General features: G+C 35.3%; 1 protein-coding gene across 2 annotated transcripts in view; it reads right to left on the bottom strand.

The window, feature by feature from the left end:
* Positions 1 to 21,760, bottom strand: part of LOC106874417 (PDZ and LIM domain protein Zasp) — a 389,352-nt gene that overhangs the window by 124,302 nt on the left and 243,290 nt on the right. Inside the window, exons 2-5 of one of the 2 annotated variants that reach the window (XM_052976751.1) lie at positions 19,284 to 19,384; positions 17,781 to 18,192; positions 15,439 to 15,634; positions 4,919 to 5,155 (exon numbers count right to left, since the gene is read on the bottom strand). In XM_052976751.1, the coding sequence (XP_052832711.1) occupies positions 4,919 to 5,155; positions 15,439 to 15,634; positions 17,781 to 18,192; positions 19,284 to 19,384 (946 nt within the window). Of the gene's footprint in view, positions 1 to 4,918; positions 5,156 to 15,438; positions 15,635 to 17,780; positions 18,193 to 19,184; positions 19,385 to 21,760 lie in introns of both variants that reach the window. The other variant, XM_052976750.1, reaches the window with a different exon arrangement.

Raw genomic sequence — 21,760 nt, 5'->3', positions numbered from 1 at the left:
TTTTGTTTTGAAATCTTCAGAAAGATTGTTTGGGTCAAGATTGATACTTTCTATAGCATCATAGAATCTTTGCAAGTTGCTAGATAATTTAAAGTTTGCAACATTTAACTTTTTGGGTACCTTAGGACAAGACTGTCAATTTTTAGGCAATATTGAAAAATGTATTTTTCCCTGCACTAGATGATGGTCAGTCTAGCTCACTGCTCCCCTCATGGCCCAAACACTAGAAACGTCTTTCATATCACGCTTTCTGATAAGAATATAATCTATGAGATGCCAGTGCTTAGATCTTGGGTGCATCCAGGTGGTGTTATATTTATTTTTCTGCTGAAATAGAGTGTTGGTGACAACCAGATTATTCTCAGTACAAAACGTCAAAAGAGCTACTCCATTATTATTGCATTTCCCAATCCCATGTCGACCTAAAACAGGCCATGAAACATAGTCCTTTCCAACTCTTGCATTGAAATCTCCCAATATGATCAGCTTGTCAGAAATTGGTATGTTCTTCAATAATTGTGCTAGATCATCATAAAACTGTTCTACAGTTTCATCAGAATGGAACATTGTTGGTGCATAAATACTGACAACGATAAGAAACCTACCTTTTGTCAGTTTAATATGGCATGACATGATCCATTTAGATATACCACTTGGAAGCTCTGCAATGGAGGATACTATTGTATTCTTGAGAGCAAACCCAACATCAGATTCTCTACACAAACTCTTAGGTAGGCCTCTCCAAAAGATAGTATATCTATAAGTAGGTTCATTTACTTAACCCTCACCAAAGAGATGAGTTTCACAGAGCACAACTATATCAGGGGAATATTTCTTAAGCTCACATGCAATAAGTGCAATATGCCTTTCTGGCTTCTTGTTGAAATTATCAAGAAGTGTGCGCACATTCCAACAGCCAAAATTCAAAGTATGTTTATTTTCCGTCCTCAAATATCTTACCCTGTTTATATATATTATTCTTATGCAAAAATGTTGTTGACAGTGATTTCAAAATTTTGGCCAGTTAAGCAATCATCAGACTGTATAGAGTAACCCTTCAGATGAATGTAAAATGGTTTTATCATAACTGAACATAAAACAATATATGTGTATGTGTGTGTTAAAATGAGGGTAATATTTTAAAGCTAGCTTATGAGTAACAACAGAGCATTTACTGATAAATGAATGAATACTGAGAGAAGATTCAAATTTAATTGTAAAGTCCCAGTCAAGACGAAGTTTAAAATATTATACACTATATATATATATATATATATATATATATATATATATATATATATATGTGCATACACACACACACACACACACACACACACACACAATCTATAATTTGAGGAAAGGTCACAAGAAAATTGTGAAAAAATTTTAAATTTCAAAAGACTAAAAAAAGAAAAAGAAAAATGACAAAAGGAAAATTTTTTATAAATAAAACGCACACACACAAAATAAAACCTTACCAGACTGAAAAAAAAATTTAAATATAAAGTTATAAATATGAAAATAATCAAAATATGCAAAAAATTATATTTGAATTCTTGAAAATGGATTTTAGTGACAAATTATGTAAAAGGAAGCAAAAATGTAATTTAATTAGTTACTGGTAATTAAAGAAATATATAAATTGAAAATTAATTCACACATGCATGGATGTACATACAAATTCAAAATGAAAATTAATAATCAATAAAAAAAATAATAAATGAATAAATGAAAATAAATGAATTTTTCTACATTTTTCTTTGTTTTTGTTCGGTTTTAGATTTTCCTCTACTCACACCACTCCCCATCTTTTGGATTTTAAAGGGTCCCTAACATAGGTACAAGGTCCATAATGCCAATAGGAAAGTGGTGGAGAGGGTTTAATTATTTTCATTGATTGGTTGATTTTATGAAAACTCACACACACCCCATTTTTCACAATGGGTGAAAGATGAAGAAAATAAACACTGTGGTTAAATTATTAATGCTGATCCCTTCCATAATGTTTGATATGCCCCTATATAATAAACATTACATATCCCTTCATTAAACAACAATACTAATATTACCATATACAAATATCACATATGTGGTAACAAAGTGGTTTCATATAATAACAGTTATATCACTTGCATATTCAAGTTAATACTATCCATGTAAACATTAATATCGTCCACATATAAACATCAATATCAGTAGCATATTAACATTAATATCATTTACATATTAACATTAATATTATTCATGTATTAAATGTTAATATTACCCACAGATTAACATTAGTATCATGTACATATTAAATATCACCATGTTAATATTACTATTATATTAATGTTAATAGCACCCACATTAACTGTTAATATTACCCACATATAAACAATATCACACCCAGATAAACATAACTATCAGCTCCATATTAAAATTAATATTACCTACATGTGAACATTAACATCACTCATATATTTACATTAATATTATCTGCATATAAACATTAGCATCAGACATATTAAAACTGATATAACATACATAAAAATGTTAATATCCCCTACATATAAACATTAATAATAATCACATATAAACATTCACATCACCCATATATTAATATCATTCATACACCACCCCAAAAAAAGTAGCACCATCCACATATAAATGCTAGTATCATTCCCATATCACATATATAACAATATATCACCCTATATAACAACATTAATATCTACAACTTGAAAGACAACACTCATACAATAATCATTAATGCCATCCATATGAACATTCCTCTATATAACTGGAATATCCAAGATCACTTACATAAACAGTGTGTGTGTGTATGTGTGTGTATTAGGTATAGCTGGCATTACTTTCATTTTAATTAACATAAAAACAAACAGAAAGCAGAGTATATATTTAATTATTATTCATGAAAATATATACTATAATTATTAACAGAGAAAAACAAAAGAAAACAAGGAAAAACAAAACAAAAAAAAACAAAACAATAAACAGGTAAATACCTACAGTTGCTTCATTTACCCAAAACTAAACGATATGTTAGTACTATTCAGGCAGTCGTTATTATTATTATTATTATTATTATTATTATTATTATTGTTGTTGTTGTTATTTGTTTACTTGCAATTGTTTTTCTAAATGGGTTTTAATAACAAGCTTCATTGGAGAGATGGGTTGGGTGTTTTATTATTTTTTTATTTTGCTTTCAGTAGCAGCAGCTAGGATATTCTAGAACAAACCAAAAATGTTTCTTTGCAGAAACATCCAAAGAAACAATCCCATGCACAGATTTTGCACTAGTTTTTGCACTCTTTGGGTCAAATTTTGTTTAGTAAGAAAAAAAAAAAAAAAGATGTCATGAAGGGCTGGGGGAGATAGGTTATAGAACAAGCTAGAAAATGGTAGAAGAAGCAGAAAGACTTAAAATATAATAGCAAATATATAATTAAAATATTAAAATTACTTTGTAAAAAACTCCCAAAAACTAACCCTCTTGCAGCCCCAACCATCACCTTATATATGGTTCCAAATATTTTCCTCATTTCCTTCCTTCATATTCTTCACATTGTTCTTTTATTGTTGGTGATGCTCTTCAAATTATTGTTTCATTCTTGTTAGTGGTGCAAGGCCACTTCTCACTACCATTCCCCAAGACATATTACTACAAGGAATTGTTTCCTGTTTTCAACCATTGCATTCTGGGTTGTTTGCACAGTTTTACATTTGGATGCTTTCTCCATTTCATACAGAAATACTGTCATCCTTTGAAATTGATTATTAACTCTTTACCATCATCTTCGTCGTCACCCTCATCTTCTCCATCCTTTGATATTATGACTATTGTTGTCAATATTGTTATTATTAATTAAGGTGAAAGCTGGCAGATTCATTAGCATATCAGACAAAAATGCTTAGCAGCACGTCTTCCAGCTTTACATTCTGAGTTAAAAAGTCTACCAAGATCCAAGATCGACTTTACCTTTCATCCTTTCACAGTCAATAAAATAAGTACCAACTGAACACTGGGCTGTCAATATAATCAACTTACCACTTCCCCTGAAATTGCTGACCTTGTGCCAAAATTTGAAACCATTATTATTATTATTTATAATGATTATTATTATTATTACTATTATTATTATTATTTGCTTGTACAATGCAACTTTATAGCATATCCATGTTCATGAACTAGCTCAGTATACTAAATAACTAGAAAGAAGGTAAACATACAAAATTACCAGCTGAATACCAAGACAAACTAAAAGCCTACAACCCTCATACCACTAGAACTGGATGCAAGATGGTAATGCGTCCACTAGCTGTGGCAAATAGATTGTTCTAGAGACAGCTAAAGATCAGCTACCAAGTAGTACATGAAGAAAGCCTATCAGACAAACGCACGGATGATTATCTAAAGTAGCCAATTCGCAGATGATGGCAATGAAATGCAAGAGCAAGGGTGGGGGTGTGCTGGGGAATGGACAGCGGTGGTGGTGGTGTGGCTGATGCAAAAAATGGATTTGTTGTTAATTGTGTAAAACGGAAGGGGTATAGGCGGAGGGAGGTAAAAATTAGGGAGGATAAACCAGGGTCGTAGCATGAGTGTGTGTCTGAAAATGTATGTATAAACATATATACATGTGTGTGTGTGTGTGTGTGTGTGTGTCTATATGTACATATATATGTGCATGTGTATATATATGTGTGTATATGTAGTATATGTGCGTGTGTGTATAAATATATGTATATATGCATGTATATGTTTGTATGTATGTGTGTATGTGTGTGTAAATGTATATATCTGTGTGCATGCATATGTTTAAATTTATGCTTTTCGAAAGTGGCAGAGGAGATGATCAGGTGAGGGTGGGGGTGGGGGGACTGTAGGGAAAGGTGTACTAAGTTACCCAACCTGTGTGACATCATCTGCACGCCAGCGTTGCTGCTGGACCCTGAACTGCTGCTGCCGGTGACGACGGTGGTGTTGGCGGAAGACTTAAACTCCTGTGGGTCATCATAGAGGGCATCCTCATAGAAGTTGCCTGGTCCCGTAGGGGGCACAGGGAATGGCGGTGTGATCGGTTCTCCATAGGCCTTAGTGAGTGGTGGTAGAGTAACATTGAGTGGGGGTAACGCACCCACAGACGCACTGTATAGTAACAAAGCAACAGAGGCTGCATTATATATTATAACAGAATGGATGGAGATGGGAGGAACGAGGAGAGCTTTAAAATAAATTTAAAATAAAAGGGAAAAGAAGAGCAAAAAATAAATAAAAATTCAAATTAAATAAATACACCACAGTTACTCGTGTACGAGTCGCACTTGTGTACGAGTCACACTTGTGCATGAGTTGCACTTGTGCATGAGCCACATTTGTGTATAACTCGCACCCCTAATTTAGTGATATAAAAAAATTTTTTCCCATCATTTCAGACTTGATATCAGCTTTGCCCCATGTATAAGTTGCAAACCCTAATTTTGTGTTAAATCTAGGTACAAAATTTTTTTCTCTTCATTTTCAAAATTTGCCCTGCGTATTAAGTCACATCCCAGATTTTTCAGGTAAAATCAAGTTAAACATAGTGCGACTTATACATGAGTAAATATGGTATATATTAATTTTTTTTTATTTTTTAATCAGCAGAAAGTACAAAAAAATTCAAGGACTGAGAATTTCATACATGGGACTTATCCGATTGGTTTCAAACCAATTTCTTAAGTGCCACATATGAAGCTCTTGGCCCTTGAATTATAATTTCTGTGGATTAAAAATTAAAAAATATATATATACTCAATGTTCTGAGTTCTATTTTTCCTGTCTGTAATTATGAAACCTACATTAAAAAATATTTATATGTACATATTATATAAAGGGATTGATTGTCCAGAAATAAAGGAAAAAAAATAATAATAATAATAAACAGCACTACTAATGGAATGATCTAAGAGACCAGGCCAGGCAATACATATATCTTTGGAACTGAATGTGTGATATATGACAGCCAGATGGTATTTTGAATGCTCTGGATATGGATGAGTAAATGAATAGACCTATCATGGATGTTGGTTCAATAACGAATACAACTGTTTCTTTTTAATGAGCTAATATGTGAAGATAACATTTTAACACATCTGATGATTGGCAGCTTTAATTATGACTTATACATAAACGTCTCTTCTCAGTTAAATGCTATGCAGAATCATGATAATTGGTACTGTGTATAGACATGTGTCTCTTCAGATATCTATTTCATGATGAACAAATGTTTGTTCCTTCAGGTGGCAGTGATCTATTGTTAACTTGCTTTGTTTCATGCAAACTTGAGGGTGGAACAAAGAGTAACCTTAGAAAAACAAAGTCAGCAATAAGCTGAACATGTGAACGGATTATAAGATCTACAAGGTTTCTTTTTTTTTTTCTAGCTTTTCACAAGAATAATATAATATAACCTTTCCACCTCATTATTATTGGTCTAATAATTTTTTTAACTTAAACATGAAGATGAACGAGAAATGAACAGAAGTATTAAATGTATTATTTATCTCTATATGTACAATGTTTATTATAAGTGTTTGTATACCAATGTATAAACATGTGGCATGTGTGTGTGCGTGTATACATGTGTGTGTGTGTGTGTGTGTGTGTAAAAACAAAAGTATTAACAATAACTATGACAGAATTAAAGAATCAGAATGATTGAAATAATTCTTTAAAACTGGAATTTGCTTCTTATATATATATATATATGCATGCTTACATAACCATCCATACATACATACATATACACATTGCATATAATATACATTCCATATATATTACATAAATGTGTGGGCATAATGGATATTATATGCAATATGTGTGTATTGGATGGTTGGCTACATAAAAACACATACATACAATATCATTTTCATATCTATTTTTCATGCTAGCATTGACTGAATGGGCATGAAATGTGTGTTTGTGTGTGTGTGTGTGTGTGTACAAGCATTTTTGTGTTTCCAGCTTCTTCAAACAGATACATCCTGTTTAAATATATATTATTACCATTCCAGTTTGTCAGGAATGTCAAAACACCAACTCTTGTAGCTCATTTCTACAGAAATTTCATTCACTCTAAACACCACTACAATGAGAGAGAGAGAGAGAGAGAGAGAGAGAGAGAGAGAGAATAAAAGAGAGGAACATAGAGAGAGAGAGAGAAGAGATTGGTAGTGATGATGATTAGTGTTACAGTTGCATGACATCAAACCATCTTTCTTCCCCCTCCTCCCTCACTGTCTCTTTCTATTTTTCTTTTTTTGTCTGTCTATCTTTCTAGACAAATGGAATAAAGAGGGATAGAAAATGACACACACACACACACACACACACACACACACACACACACACACATATGGGAGGAGACAGAGATAGATAGAAAGGAAAGTGATGAATGACAGAGTTTGGAAACTGGCTCAAAGCAGACAACAATCATATTCTATTGCACTGTTCTTTTGCATTAAGTGGATGCAGATTTTCCCCTCAATACTTAAATCATAGAATGTTGGAACAAATCGCAGCAACATTAAATAACATAAGGACATCTATCAAAACAATACTGGTGTCTCAGTTCCTAATAATGTATATTTTGAGGGATTCCTCGGGCCAGTTATCCATCCATTTTACCTGATCCATTTATATATGTATAGGTATGGTTGACCAAACACATACAAAGACATACTTCATTGAAAACAACTTCTGAATGATCTTAGAAACTTCATGGTGGATTTAATTCTGGTTGGAGCACAGCATGAATTTCACCTCAAGAAACTCCTCTCATTTACACTTCAATTAATTCTTTGTCTATTTTTGTTACTACTCAAAAATCTTTGTCTTCACTTAGAGAACTATTTAAAAAGGCTTACAATGGTGTCTGCTTAGAGGTACAGACAGCAGAGATAGTTTAAAATATTAGCTTCCAATTTACATTGATAGGTGTATCAGTCAGTGTGAATATGTATGGGAGGAGACATAGATAGAAAGATGTGTGTGTAAAATCTTCATATTAATGGCTAGTGCTACTGAGGCACAATACTTGAGCATCACCAGACACTGCTTGGGGTTGTAGTATGCCTTAGTGAAGGCTCATGACCAACTGGTTATGGTGTATGTGGGTATGTCTCAGTGTGCATATGAAGTATGTTGTATATCTAAGTGCATGTGTATCAAAGAGTGTGCCTGTATAAATGTGCCAATGTGTATGTTTTAAAGAGTATACATGTGTAAGTGCATATACATGGATGTGTTCATGTCTGTTCTTAAAGAGTATCTGTGAAACAAAACTTCAGGCACAAGTTTACATAACACATACACACATGCATGCATTGTAAACCTATTTACCACACACACACACACACACACACACACACACACACACTATATACACAAATCTCACACATTACATTTTTACTAAATATTCTTGTTCTTTTTTACAAAATATTTATACCCAGTGTGTATGCATAGACCCAGTGTATATACATAGATATACATACAAGTGTATCTATGTATGTATCTATCCATCCATTTTGATATACATTTTATTTCCTATCTCTGCACTGTATATTTTCTTAAACACAGCTAGTTAACAAGTGTTAACTAATTAACAAGTTAACCATTAGTACTCTGAAAATTTGGATATCTTCCTCGGTCAGTAGAGCAGTCATTTGGTTGTTCATTGGTTCACTGGTACTGGAATTATCACAGATTGAAAATATAACCTTGAAGTTCTTATTGCTTTGCTATGTTAGATTCTTAACCTACTGCAAACTGAGAAATTTATCTAAGTTTTTCACAAAAACAAAACTAATACTTTTACTCCTAATAATAATTATTATGATTATTATTAAAATGATAAATAAACTTGTTACTATGACATACAATGGCTAGCCATAACTATCTTAGTAAATACATTAATGAAACAGTGCTGCCAAAATATACAGATTCCTTTTGGGTTTCATAATGTATAAAGAAAGATAACATAGAATAATAATATGAGTCGATTATCTCTCTCTCTCTCCCTCCCTCCCTACCTCCAGTCAATCAAACAAAGTTTGCGAAAACATTCCTTGCAATATTTATGTTGCTGTTTTACTAGCATTATGTGTATCTGTGTGCATGTATATATTTTTCTGTGTATGTAAGATTGTATATATAATCATTATTATCATCATTTTATCTCTGTTTTTCCATGCTGGCATGGGTTGGAATTGTCTTGCCACGTGTCATGTTACTTGTAATATCCGACACACACACACACACACACACACACACACACACACACACACACACACACACACACACACAGCATCAATCTTTGATATAGTGTATGGCATGTGTTTTAAATAGGAGTTGAACAGTTGGGTAGTGTTCCTGTAACCAACCACTTTACACACACTGTCCAAAAGAGAGCCCTAAGAAGACATGTGACAAGGTGGTGAAAAGGGATCTCAAAAAGCTGACCCACATAAAATGACAAAGGACTGTAACAAGTAGTAATATGTGGTGCTATAGAAGACCAGCCATCAGTGCAAACCTGCCAAAATGGTGACTGTGATGGCACATCTCGTATTCAATGTATTATTGTTGTCTGTTTAAAGAGGAATGGTAACTGATCTGTTAGTATTCATTCCTGCCACCACCATCCTTTATAACAATCTTGCTTCCACCTACTATTATCTCTCTATTATTCTTCCTCACTTCTATTACAATACTTGGGTAACAAGGGCATCAAATCTGTTCATATCTAGTACATCCTACTACCACCCATATTCAGCTCTAATCATCACTTTCTCGTCCATACCTCTCTTCTTTGGCATTTACCACTTTCAATTACCATTGCCCATCTCTATCATTATCCATCACACATGCTCTTTTACCATCTCCCATTTTAATTGTTACCCCATCATGCTACCCATGTTATGAGTTCCTCACCAGTAACTAAAATATTGCTCACACTGTCTCTTTTCCATTTCTTCTTCTCCCTACCATCCTCTTCCTACAACACAGTTTTCTTTCTCACCACTCATTCTCCTTTCAGTCTTGCCCACCATTCTCTCTTCCTGTCATATTTGCTCTGAAAGAACTGGGACAACATAGACAGGACTTCCTAATCTTGCACAGAAGAAGGCAGCCTCTCTAGTGCTGGTGTCACAATAAGACACATCCAATACATTCTGTAAAGTGGTTGGTGCAAGGAAAGGCATCCAGCTTTGAAGCCATACCAAGACATAGCCCACCAATCCAGCCAGAAGAGCAGTAACTCCAAACAGGCATTGACATAGACCACAATGATCTATCAAACCCATACCAGAATGAAGAGCTGATGTAAAATGATGATAACACACACACACACACACACACACACGCACATACATATTACATTAAGAACAGTATCCAGTTGTAGAAATCATGCCAAAACAAGTACTGGAACATGACACAATCCTCTAACTGAAAGGATCCGGTCAAAGTGTCCCACCAATGCCAGCATGGAAGATAGACGTCAAATGATAATGATAATGATAGTGTGTGTGTGTGTGTGTGTGTGTGTGTGTGTGTGCGTGCGTGTGCGTGCGTGAAATAAATTGTTATATGCACTGGGAACAGTGAACTTCTTGCTTTGTTATCAGTTAGCAGTATCAGTATGGATCTGCAAAGAAAATGCTCACTGAAATTATAACAAGACCATTGGCTTTTGTTAGATTCATTAGTCTGAGTGTGCTTCTGGCTGACAAGACACAACAATGTTGAAACACCAGCTGTACCAGAATCCTTTATGCAAATGAAGCGAGTGTATTATAAACACATATTTTTCATAAAAGTGAAGCGTTTTCCACTGACAAAATACAACAATGATTAGCCTATTCATGTTTGAATCTGCCAGAACTTATTAAGAATAAATGAGAGAGAGAAAGAGAGAGAAATAATCATTGTCACCATTGTTTCAATATAGTGATTGCTCTCTGATGATGATGCTTAGCAAACATTTACTAACACTATACATATGATGTGTTCTGGAAAGAGACACTTAATTCCACTGTATAAATTCATAAAATACATTAGTTTAAAAGCCAAGCAATATTCAATAATGGAAAGCAACAATAAATATAGCAAAAATTTAACAAAAACTAAACTAAAAAATGCATTATCATACATTGATGTATTCAGATTATGTCCTCATCTGGCAAAATATTGTCCCCAACAATGTTTCAGCTGTTGTTCCACTTCTATCTTCTTCAGATATCTATAGATTGAACCCTTTTAATACCATACCAACTCATATGAGGCCACTCTGGATCTCTGATAAAAACTTCCTGTATTAAAGATATCCAAATTAAAACCTTCTAGCAAAATACTAAATCGTTAATATTGTATCTGGAACTTAAATTAACAAAGTTATTTCACTAAATTCTTAATTATTCTCAAAATTAACAGAAACAAACGTAGTTTATTTCAACAGAAATATGGTAACAAAAGGGTTAACTCTTCTGGTACCAATCCATCTGAAAACTACCCCTAATTCTATGAAACAAATTTCCTATTTTAAAAAGATCAACATTAAGACCTTCCATCAAAATTTCATGTTAATTTATGTTCTAAATACCAGCTTCATAGCAACAGAGTTATTTTGATAAATTCTTCATTATTTTCCAAATTAGTTGAAACAAAGGTTTCAACAGAAATATGGTAACACAATGACTAATTAAGGATTTGGTTTGAAATTCTTGGAATGTTACTGAATATGGCACCTGATGAAAGCTGGAGAATACAATAGCTGAAATGTTGCCACCATAACAAAAAACAAAAAACAAAGATGAGGACAAGGAAGCCAGTTTGAATAGATCAATGTATAATAATGATCATTTCTTATCTCAGAAATAAATTAAATCTATTGAATCTACAGACAAAAATTAAAAGGAGGATGCAATGAAACGAACAGTTTGTTATATAACAGAACTGAAATGTAGAAATTTTTTAAAACATATGAACTCAAAGATGGTTATGTGGTTAAAATGCTTGCTTCTCAACCATGAGGTGTTGTGTTCAATCCCTCTGTGAGGCACCCGGGCAAGTATTTTCTTCCTTTGTATCAACCTGTGCCTTTTGATTGAAAAGTATATTGTGTGTGTATATGTATCTATGGATGTGTGTGAGTATGAATGTATGTGTATACATATGATTGTGTGTGTGTGTGTGTGCATATGGATGTGGACTGTTGTGTGAAGAAGTGTTGATCTCTACCAGTGAAAGGAAGCTGTGCAAGAGGGAGATCCACGAAGACAGGGGATGAGGTGGTGAAGCATGATCTTCAAATGTTTGGCCTCACGTAGGTAATGACTAGTGACTGATATTTTTGGCAATATGCTGTGCTTGAGAAGACACATCAAGCCAAGCGAAATCATAGCTGTGGTCATTGTTGGTGTCACGTAACTGACACCCATATCAGTGGGGCGTAAAAATCACCTTTGAAGTGTTGGGCCTCATGGTGGCAATGTGGGCGATGCTGGTGTTGCATAACTAGTACCAGTGGCACGTAAAAAGCACCTTTTGAACACTGGGCCTCATAGAGGCAATGACAAGTGACATGCTTGAGAAGAAGATCCATCAAGCCAAGTGAAATCGTAGTTGTGACAGATATTGGTGCCATGCAAACTGACACCCGTGCCGGTGGCACGTAAAAGCACCTATTACACTCTTGGAGTGGTTGGCATTAGGAAGGGTATCCAGCCATAGAAACCATGCCAAATCAAACTAGAGTCTGGTCACAGGGCTGGTAAGCTGAGGCAGCCCCTCAGCTTACCAGCCCTGGTCAAACCATCCAACCCATGCCAGCATGAGCAATGGACACTAAATGATGATGATGGTGATATGTGTGTATGTGTACATATATGTGTATTTATATACATACATATATGTATATGCACATATATATACATAATGATGTGTGTGTGTGTGTGTGTGTGTTTAAACCACAAACATCAGCAAGAAAAATTCAAAAACTAATACTTTGAATACCATGTAGTATTTTGTTCTGCCCAAGTTGTACAGACACTCCTTTCTCAATCTCGACACTGAATATACAATAGACCCATAACTAATGATCCCTACAGTTCACACAGATACATGATATTAAATGCATACACAAGGACTCTTTTTTTATTAAGGGATGAACACCACAACATCACTACTACATATTTTTATAAGGAACTAAAATTGAAAGCAAACCCAACTAATACCCATATTTTACTCAAGCCAACACAAAAACCTCAGCATCAATGCCTCACTAATCCCTTTTTCTTTTATTGACATTTTTCAAAACTCCTTGACCTACTGGAGCATTTTGGATGTGACAGCTAGAGGGGAGGGACCTGCACAAGTACTCGACTGGTACTCATTTTCAGATGAGAAGACTGGGGTAACGTGAAATAATGCACTGCCCCGTCCAGGGATTAAACCCATAATCTTATGCTCATTAGGTTAATACCCTCACTACTAGGTTATGCGAGTTTGTTTTGTTATCTACATTTCAACAATAGAGCTTTGTCTCTTTGTTAGAAATCAGCTCTCTTCTTACAGGAAGATTACAAATAATTGCAAACCCAAAAGGACAAATGAATGAATGTACATACATATATACATGTGTATGTCCATACATATATACATACCCACATACACATGTACATACAAACATATGCACATACACACACAGGTATATACATATGTAGAAACATACATATATGTATACAAGTTTGTATGCAAAGACCAGTTAATATATTATGTAGATTAGCAGTTAATGAGCTCAATGAGCATTACTCTTGCTCAACATGAAGATCTGAATGATTAAACATATATTTGTGTAACAATGAAACTGAGTAATGGCTGCTAATCTACATACATACACACACACAAGTGGGGGGGGGGCAATGTATAATGAAGTAGATAATATTTGAGCAGAAAGTAAGTAGATAGGGTTACAATCCAAGCTGCATCCTCATTATTGTAGTTCCCAGTCTAAAGAATTACAAATAGGAGATGTCTTACATGTCTTTCTACATGTATACCTATAGAACTACTATTAGTAATGAGAAGCATGTTTAATGAGGAATAAATAATACCAAAAAGTTTTTCCAATTTTCTGTGTTGATTGATATATATATATATATATATATATATATGCAGATGTGTGTTGTCAGGTGACTTGTGACCTGATGAGACATCTGCACCTTTGATACACCACAAGTGTTTGTACAGCATTTCACCCATGAAACACAGGTGCATGATGGGTCAAAATGATCATAGTGAATAATAAAGAGTCTCAGGGATTTCATTTTCTTTCTCTCATATTTTATAGACCTGATGGATCCAAAGGAATTCCTGAAGTAACTCCAGTGGCATTTACATCCATACTCTGCTGATGACATCAGGTGGCTGAAATACAGTTTATGGGCTTTCAATGGCACACTACAAGGTATGGTGTGGATTTCCGTCCCGACATCCGAAACTCAAAGTTTTATCATGGCTACCGAATAATTGCCACATATTATTTACATATATATATATATATATATATATATATATATATATATATATATATATATGTATTTATTTATTGTACATGCACGCAGGTGCGCGCGCGTGCACACACACACACACCCCAGACCTTTCTTTTTTCTTCTCATCCAAATTTTCCACTGATGGCATTGATTCGCATATGTTCAGGTTATCCATCAATCACATCAATTTTACAAATCACACACGTCTAGAACACTAGAGAAGATCTCCAAACAATTGGATGGTACTAACTAATAACTAAATGACATAAAAACAAAAAAATAATACAAAAATACAAAAAAAAAACAAATCTCCAAATGGATTTAAGTGGATTATCTGTCATGAAGCATTTACCCAAGACAGCAAGACATTATTACACAAAGATCTATGGAAGCACTGATACACCCAACTCAATTTCTGCTTGAAAATGTAAGGGTGACAGAGCCAGCTAAACCCCATCCATATCTGCAGTGTATATAAATGATTTTCATTTTACTGAATGTGTAAACAAAAATGGTGGTGGAACAAACAAAAAATATAATTATGAAATATTAAAAAATATCCATCATGAAGCACCTCATGTAGATATGTTGAGGTGCCTCAGTTAGGCACTTTAAGAAATTATCATCATGAGGCACCTTAACCCTGGTGATCTATTGGCTGCATCATTCCTGACTTTCAAGAGAACACAGCCTGAAGAATTCTCAGACATTAGCAAAGATGGAAAAAGAAAAGCAAAAAAAAGAAAGAAATATCAAGACCAAAAATAAAAAAACAAGAATTCAGACACTAACAACAACCAGCCAATGAAATCAAAGGTGGGCGTGGCTTAGAGAACTTACCCAACGGGAGGGGGCGGGACTCCATGGTCCAGTTCGTGCAACATGGCATCTACATTAGCTCTGTTGTTGGTTTCGACACGGTTTGGTTTTGGGGCAACTGGGGGTTGAACAGATTGGCTACCAGTTGATGATGGAACTTGGCCAGGAGATGTGACCACCCTTTGGGAGTTTCCATTAACAAACTGAGATTGATTAGCTGCAGTTGTAGAAAGAAAAAAAGAATATGATCAATGAAAATAAAAAAAATATATATATCAGAAATTATAATATTTAGTTTATTTTGTTGCTTTTGTTTAAGAAATTTGTTTACATTGGTAATGATGACGATGACAGTACTAGTGGTAGTGATGATGGTGACAACAATGACGATTATGATGATGATGATGATAATACTGATGAGATGATGATAACGATGGTGATGATGATGATGACAATGATGATAGTTGACTTAGATTGAACAGAACTCTGATCAAAGTTGTTCCCTCGGTGACCACCCCATCTTTCTACTTCTATTTCACAAAGTGCATCTAAAAATACTTACACTCCCTCTTTTTTTAAGATGACACAGTGTGAGTTGAGGGAAATTTGGTTACTATTTCTATGTGATGCATGTTTGCATATTAGTAAGTACATGACTCTGTGTGTGTGTGTGTGTGTGTGTGTGTGTGTGTGTGATACATATATTAAGTTGGAAAGGAAATCATGTCACATTTTTGACAGTCACTTTGGTGGTACTTTTTTATTACTTAACAGTGATATTAAAATTTCTAATATTTTTTATTCTTTCTTTCTTTTCTTTCTTTCTTTATAGCATAGGTTATTTTAAATCAAAGCAGTTGAACTTGTAAAGATTTTACCTATTTAGCCCTTTAGAATTCAAATTACTCTGTCAGAAGTAATGCTTATTTATTCACATAGTTTTAAATTAATTGTGCATTATCTCATAGCTTCAAAATTTTAATGAATGTGATTGTTTATTTCTAGAATGACATTGTAGAGTATGTGGGAGAGGCCAAATCTGGCAGGTTTGATCACAATCAGGTGCAATATTTGGACATGGCTGGTTTAAGTGCTAAAGAATTAAAATGAAATAAGATCAGGCCCATTTCAAACATGCTGCATGAATTCAAATGAAGCTCTTCAGTAATGGAAGTAACAAGAAACAATTGTTCTGACAATGGAAATGAAGCTTCTGTTTCAAATGTGTAGCATGTCTAGAAAATGCCAATGGTAATTAGACCAGTTTTGTTTGGGAAATTTTTCTCTCACAGATTCCCCCCAATCTGGATAACCAAATTCTGTCAATGTTAAACTGATAACCTTAGATGAGGAAAATCCATAGCAAATTGCAGGAAAATTAGCAAAACAGTTCGATCATAAAACACTTTCATAAACTAGAAAAAGTGTCTAAACTTGGTCAGTGGGTCCCTCATCATCTGAATGCATCTCAGATTAACCAAAGAGTTTCCCCCTGCTTGTCATTGAAGAGTAGACTTACTACAGAGCCTTTTCTGAGTAGAATCATCACAAATGATGAAAAGTGTGTTCTTTATAATCATATCCAATGAAAACCACAATGGCTAGCATCCAATGAAAAATGGAGAATATATCCCCAAACCAGGACTACACCTAAAAAGTTATGCTCTGTATTTAGTGAAACATGAAGAGTGAAGTCTATCATGGAGTGTTAAACTAAAAAGAAACAATTAATGCAGAGAAATGTTGACATCAATTGGAAGCACTGCACAACATTTGCAGAAAAAGCACCCATCATTGCTCAACTGTAAATAGCTGTTGTTCTTACATGATAATACAAGACCACATATTGCCAAACTCACACAGTAAAAGATTATGGCACTAAATATGCAAGTTTTGCCTCATCCTCCTTATTCTCCTTGTCTTGCTCCATCTGACAATGATCTTTTCAAATCATTGCAACATTATTTAGACGGAAAACAGTGAAGAGGTTAAAAATTATATCAAGTGTTTCTTTGCTTCAAAACTTGAAAAACTTTACATTTTAGAGATCAAAATTTTGCCCAGTAAATGAGATTATGTTGTCAATAATGAAGGAAATATCTTGATTAAATATATCAATGATGACCAAACAACTATGTTTCTCTCCTAGCTTGAAATACAACAGGACTTCCTTTCCAACCTCTGTGTGTGTGTGTGTGTGTGTGTGTGTGTGTGTGTGTGTGCGTGCGTGTGCGTGTGTGTGTGTGTGTGTGAGATAGCTTAATATGAACTTGTGTAATCTGCTTACAATGTGTATATGCACCGTACATGCATGCTGTGTCATTTTAATTCTTTGGAAGAAAACAAAAAGAGAAATGACTCACAGTTGGTTCTACGATTGACTTCATCCAGGAAATGAGCAGAGTTCAAATCCTGCAAGAGCTGGTCAAGCTCTGACAAGTTGCTGTTGATTGTCGACGACATCTGTGAACTGGCGTTGGCACCAAGACTGCTGTTGCTGCCGCTGCTCACCGAACCAGATCCAATTGGTTTGTTGTAACCTACAGGACTGAGTCCTGGCAGACTGGATTGAGAAAGGGTCGAACTAGCACTGCTTCTCTCCTGGTGATAGGTGGCACCACTGTTGCTACTGCTACTAGATGTCCTTTCACTGCTGTAGCTGTGATGATGCTGCTGTTGTTGCTGCTGTTGATGATGATGATGATGGTGATGGTGGTGATGGTGAGTGGAGTTCTCTTGGGCAATGTGCTGTTTCAAACTGGAACACCCATGAGCCTGGATTTAGAGGAAAGAAAGATACGCAATTATTAGATTGGGTACTATTGTTATTTTACAGATTTTTAATAACATTGGCACAAGAAGGGTAGTGCCTAAACCCAAACTGGTGAGGTTGATGTGACCAGTGACCAACCTGGACATCTGCAGGGTCAATCAATTGTGAGTAAATGAAACAACCAGGAATTTATAATCTAGGTCCATATAAACACCACTAAATACCCACAAGGAACCTTAGAGGTGCATGTGTGACTGCAGCTAAGAAGTTTGCTTTCTGGCTACACAGCTTTGAGTTTACTTCCTAATCACAGAGTGTGGTGCCTCAAGTACCTTCTACTAAAGCCCCAGGCTAACCAAAGCCTTGCTAGTGGAGTTGGTAGATGGAAACTGAAAGAAGCCTGTCATGTGTGTGTTTGCTTGTTTTGACATTACATACATTAAGCCAGTCATTAGACAGCCCAGGGTCACATGACTGGGGTCGGAATTCTTTCTGAATTTCAAAGTGAATTTTATTTTATTATAATTTAGAGAATGATGAGGAGCAGTATTCATAGCTAATGGCCTATAACAGGCATTCCCAGACAAGTGAAATGACCTCCAGAGGGTTGCAGCTCTGGATAGAGGAAGGATTGGGGGAAGAGTTTGGGAGTGAAGGTGCAAAACAAAAGAGGTAAAATACAAAAGGGTCATCAGAGACCCTAATATTCAATCCTAACAAGGATGACTAGTTTTGAGGACATCCAAACCCCTACAATTAAGTCCCAAACAGAGATGATTATTTTCTAAGCAATCTGAGGGTCTAAAATTTAATCCCAAGCAGTAATGATTACTTTTAAGGTGTCTGAGACCTCAAAATTTCTATCTCAGCTGCAAAGAAGCTAGAATCAGGTAAGTACTTTATTTCTCCACACGCACGCACACAAAACAGCTTCCTGGTCTTGTCTGTCCATTTGGTCACTATTTCAATGTTGAGGATGAGAAGATTAACTTACTTTGTCATTGCGCCTCAGCTGTGACGTGTCGTTGTGGTCGGTGAGCTGGGAGGGGAGAGGTGATGGGGTGGATGTACGCGGAGACGACTGTGAACTCACTATGTCTGGCCGCCGATTCTGGTATTGTTCCTGTTCCGCCTGTTGCTGCTGGAATGACGAAATGTGCGCGGTTGTAGACTGCAGGTCAGCCAAAAGGGCATCTGAAAATAATAAAAACAATATTAATAATAACTGACTCAATTTTTGGCACTAGGCCAGCAATTTTAAGAGAAGGGGCAAATCAGTTACATCGATCCCAGTATATGACTGGTAGTTATTTTATCTAACCTGAAAGGAATAAAGGCAAAAGTCGAACAACATTAATAATAATGGTTTCAAATTTTAGCACAAGGCCAGCAATTTCAGGGAGGGAGCAAGTTCATTACATCAACCCCAGTACTTAACTGGTACTTCTTTTATCAACCTCAAAGAGATAACAGACAGAGTCAACTCAGAAGAATTTGAACATAAAGAACATGAAAAAATACTGCTAACCATTTTGTCCAATGTGCTAACAATTGTTCTAGTTCATTGGCACAAGGGCCAGCAATATTGAGAGCAATCGGCCAGTCAATACCATCAACCCCAGTAATTGAATGGTACCTCATTTTATTGAGCCAAGAAGGGTTAAAGTTGACCTCAGTGGGATTTGAACTCAGAATGTAAAGAGCCAGAATAAATACTGTAAGATATTTTGTCCACTACTCTAACAATTCTGCCAATCCACTGAAGTTTTCAGGGAAAGAAGTGCCTTTTAATGTATCAGTTACAATGAATGACTGAATACACCTAAAAGAAGGGGCCCAATGGTTCTAACAGGACAGCCAAAGGAGCATACTGGCTTGGCTCACTAAGGACTCTGCCCTTCACTTTATAGACAAAGCAGACATTGCTGTGTGGTGAAAAATTTGCTTCCCAACCACATGGTTCTGAGTTCTGTCCCTCAACATGGCGCCTTGGGTAAGTGTTTTCTACTATAGTCTAGCCAATCAAAGCCTTGTGAGTGGATTTGGTAGATGGAAACTCAAAGAAGCTTGTCATGTGTGTGTGTGTGTGTGTGTGTGTGTGTGCGCGCGCACTCATATGCGTGTGCATGTTTTAGTGTCTGCTCTGTTTGTCCCCCACCACTGCTGGACAACCGATGTTGATGTGTTTACATCCCCAGAACTTAGCAGTTCAGCAAAAGAGACAGATAGAATAAGTACAAGACTGGGAACAATTTATTCGACTAAAAGTTCTTCAAGGTGGTGCCCCAGCATGGCCACAGTCTCATGACTGAAACAAAGAAGAGATAAAAGATATATCATCATCATCATCGTCGTTTAATGTCCATTTTCCAAGCTGGCATAGGTTGGATGGTTTGGTAGGAGCTGTCCAGGCTCCAAGTGTCTCTTTTGGCATGGCCTTCCTACCGCCAACCACTTTACAAGGTGTGCTGAGTGCATTTTATATGCTACTGGCATGGGTGTTCTTATGTGGCATCAGCACAAGTGTATTTTACTTGGCACTGGCACAATCAATATGTATGTATGGGAACATCTGTTGAACACTTTGATGAAAAACACCTTACTAAGACTACCACCAATTTTGATATACTCTCTGGAATATGCCTGTATCTTGACATATTTGTGTGTGTGATCTTCTTCAAGAGAGCACAACCGACTATGCATATATAAAAATACACATTTGGTCAGAGGAATTAAGTGGCTGCCAAAACAAGGAGACAGTTCTGTTTAAATTAACATGAATCAAGGGACATCAAACATCTTTTTTATAATTTTTTTTTTTTTTTTGTGAGGGGTTGAATGTCTACTTTAGATAATCTTAAATGTTAACGCTTTCAACAACCAACGCATCCATCCACCATAAAAAAAAAAAAACAGCCCTGGTACCATCTTACCAATCCACCTGCACAAGACCACCCATATCAAGCTGCTTGCATTTAATAAATCAAATTTCTTTTCTTTTCTTTTCTTTTCTTTCTTTTTACATTTATTTTGCAAAAATCTTATCAAATGAATGATAATATTTTTAACACACAAGATTTTAGTATTTCAGTAGATAAAAGTTCCATAATAATAGGTTTTCTTATGTTAGAAACAGATGGAAGATAATTACTACTGAGAGAGGAATAACAAAAACAAAGCACAAGACACACACATACACACAAACACTCACTTTCTCTCTCTCTCTCTCTCTCTCTCTCTCTCTCACATAAATATTAATTGAACAAATCTCAGAAAATAGCACTATCGAAACATAAGCCAAAGTTTGAGTGGCAACACGAGCAGACGTTTCAAAGATAAATTTTGGGAAACTTGCATAGAATCAGTGAAACTTAAATAACAGCTACTTCTCAGGTATGTTGCTCTGGTATTCAGTGAGAATGGTTAAGATGAAATCCAGACAGCATCACTTCATGAAGGAGGGAGAGAGAGAGAGATAGTGGGTGAGAGTGGGTATATATATATAGAGACAGACAGACAGACAGATATACAGATATAGATGTGTGTGTGTATGTATGTATGTATATATAT

The sequence above is a fragment of the Octopus bimaculoides genome, chromosome 25, assembly GCF_001194135.2.
Source record: "Octopus bimaculoides isolate UCB-OBI-ISO-001 chromosome 25, ASM119413v2, whole genome shotgun sequence".
NCBI lineage: Eukaryota > Metazoa > Mollusca > Cephalopoda > Octopoda > Octopodidae > Octopus > Octopus bimaculoides.
This window is presented reverse-complemented; position numbering and strand designations above follow the sequence as displayed.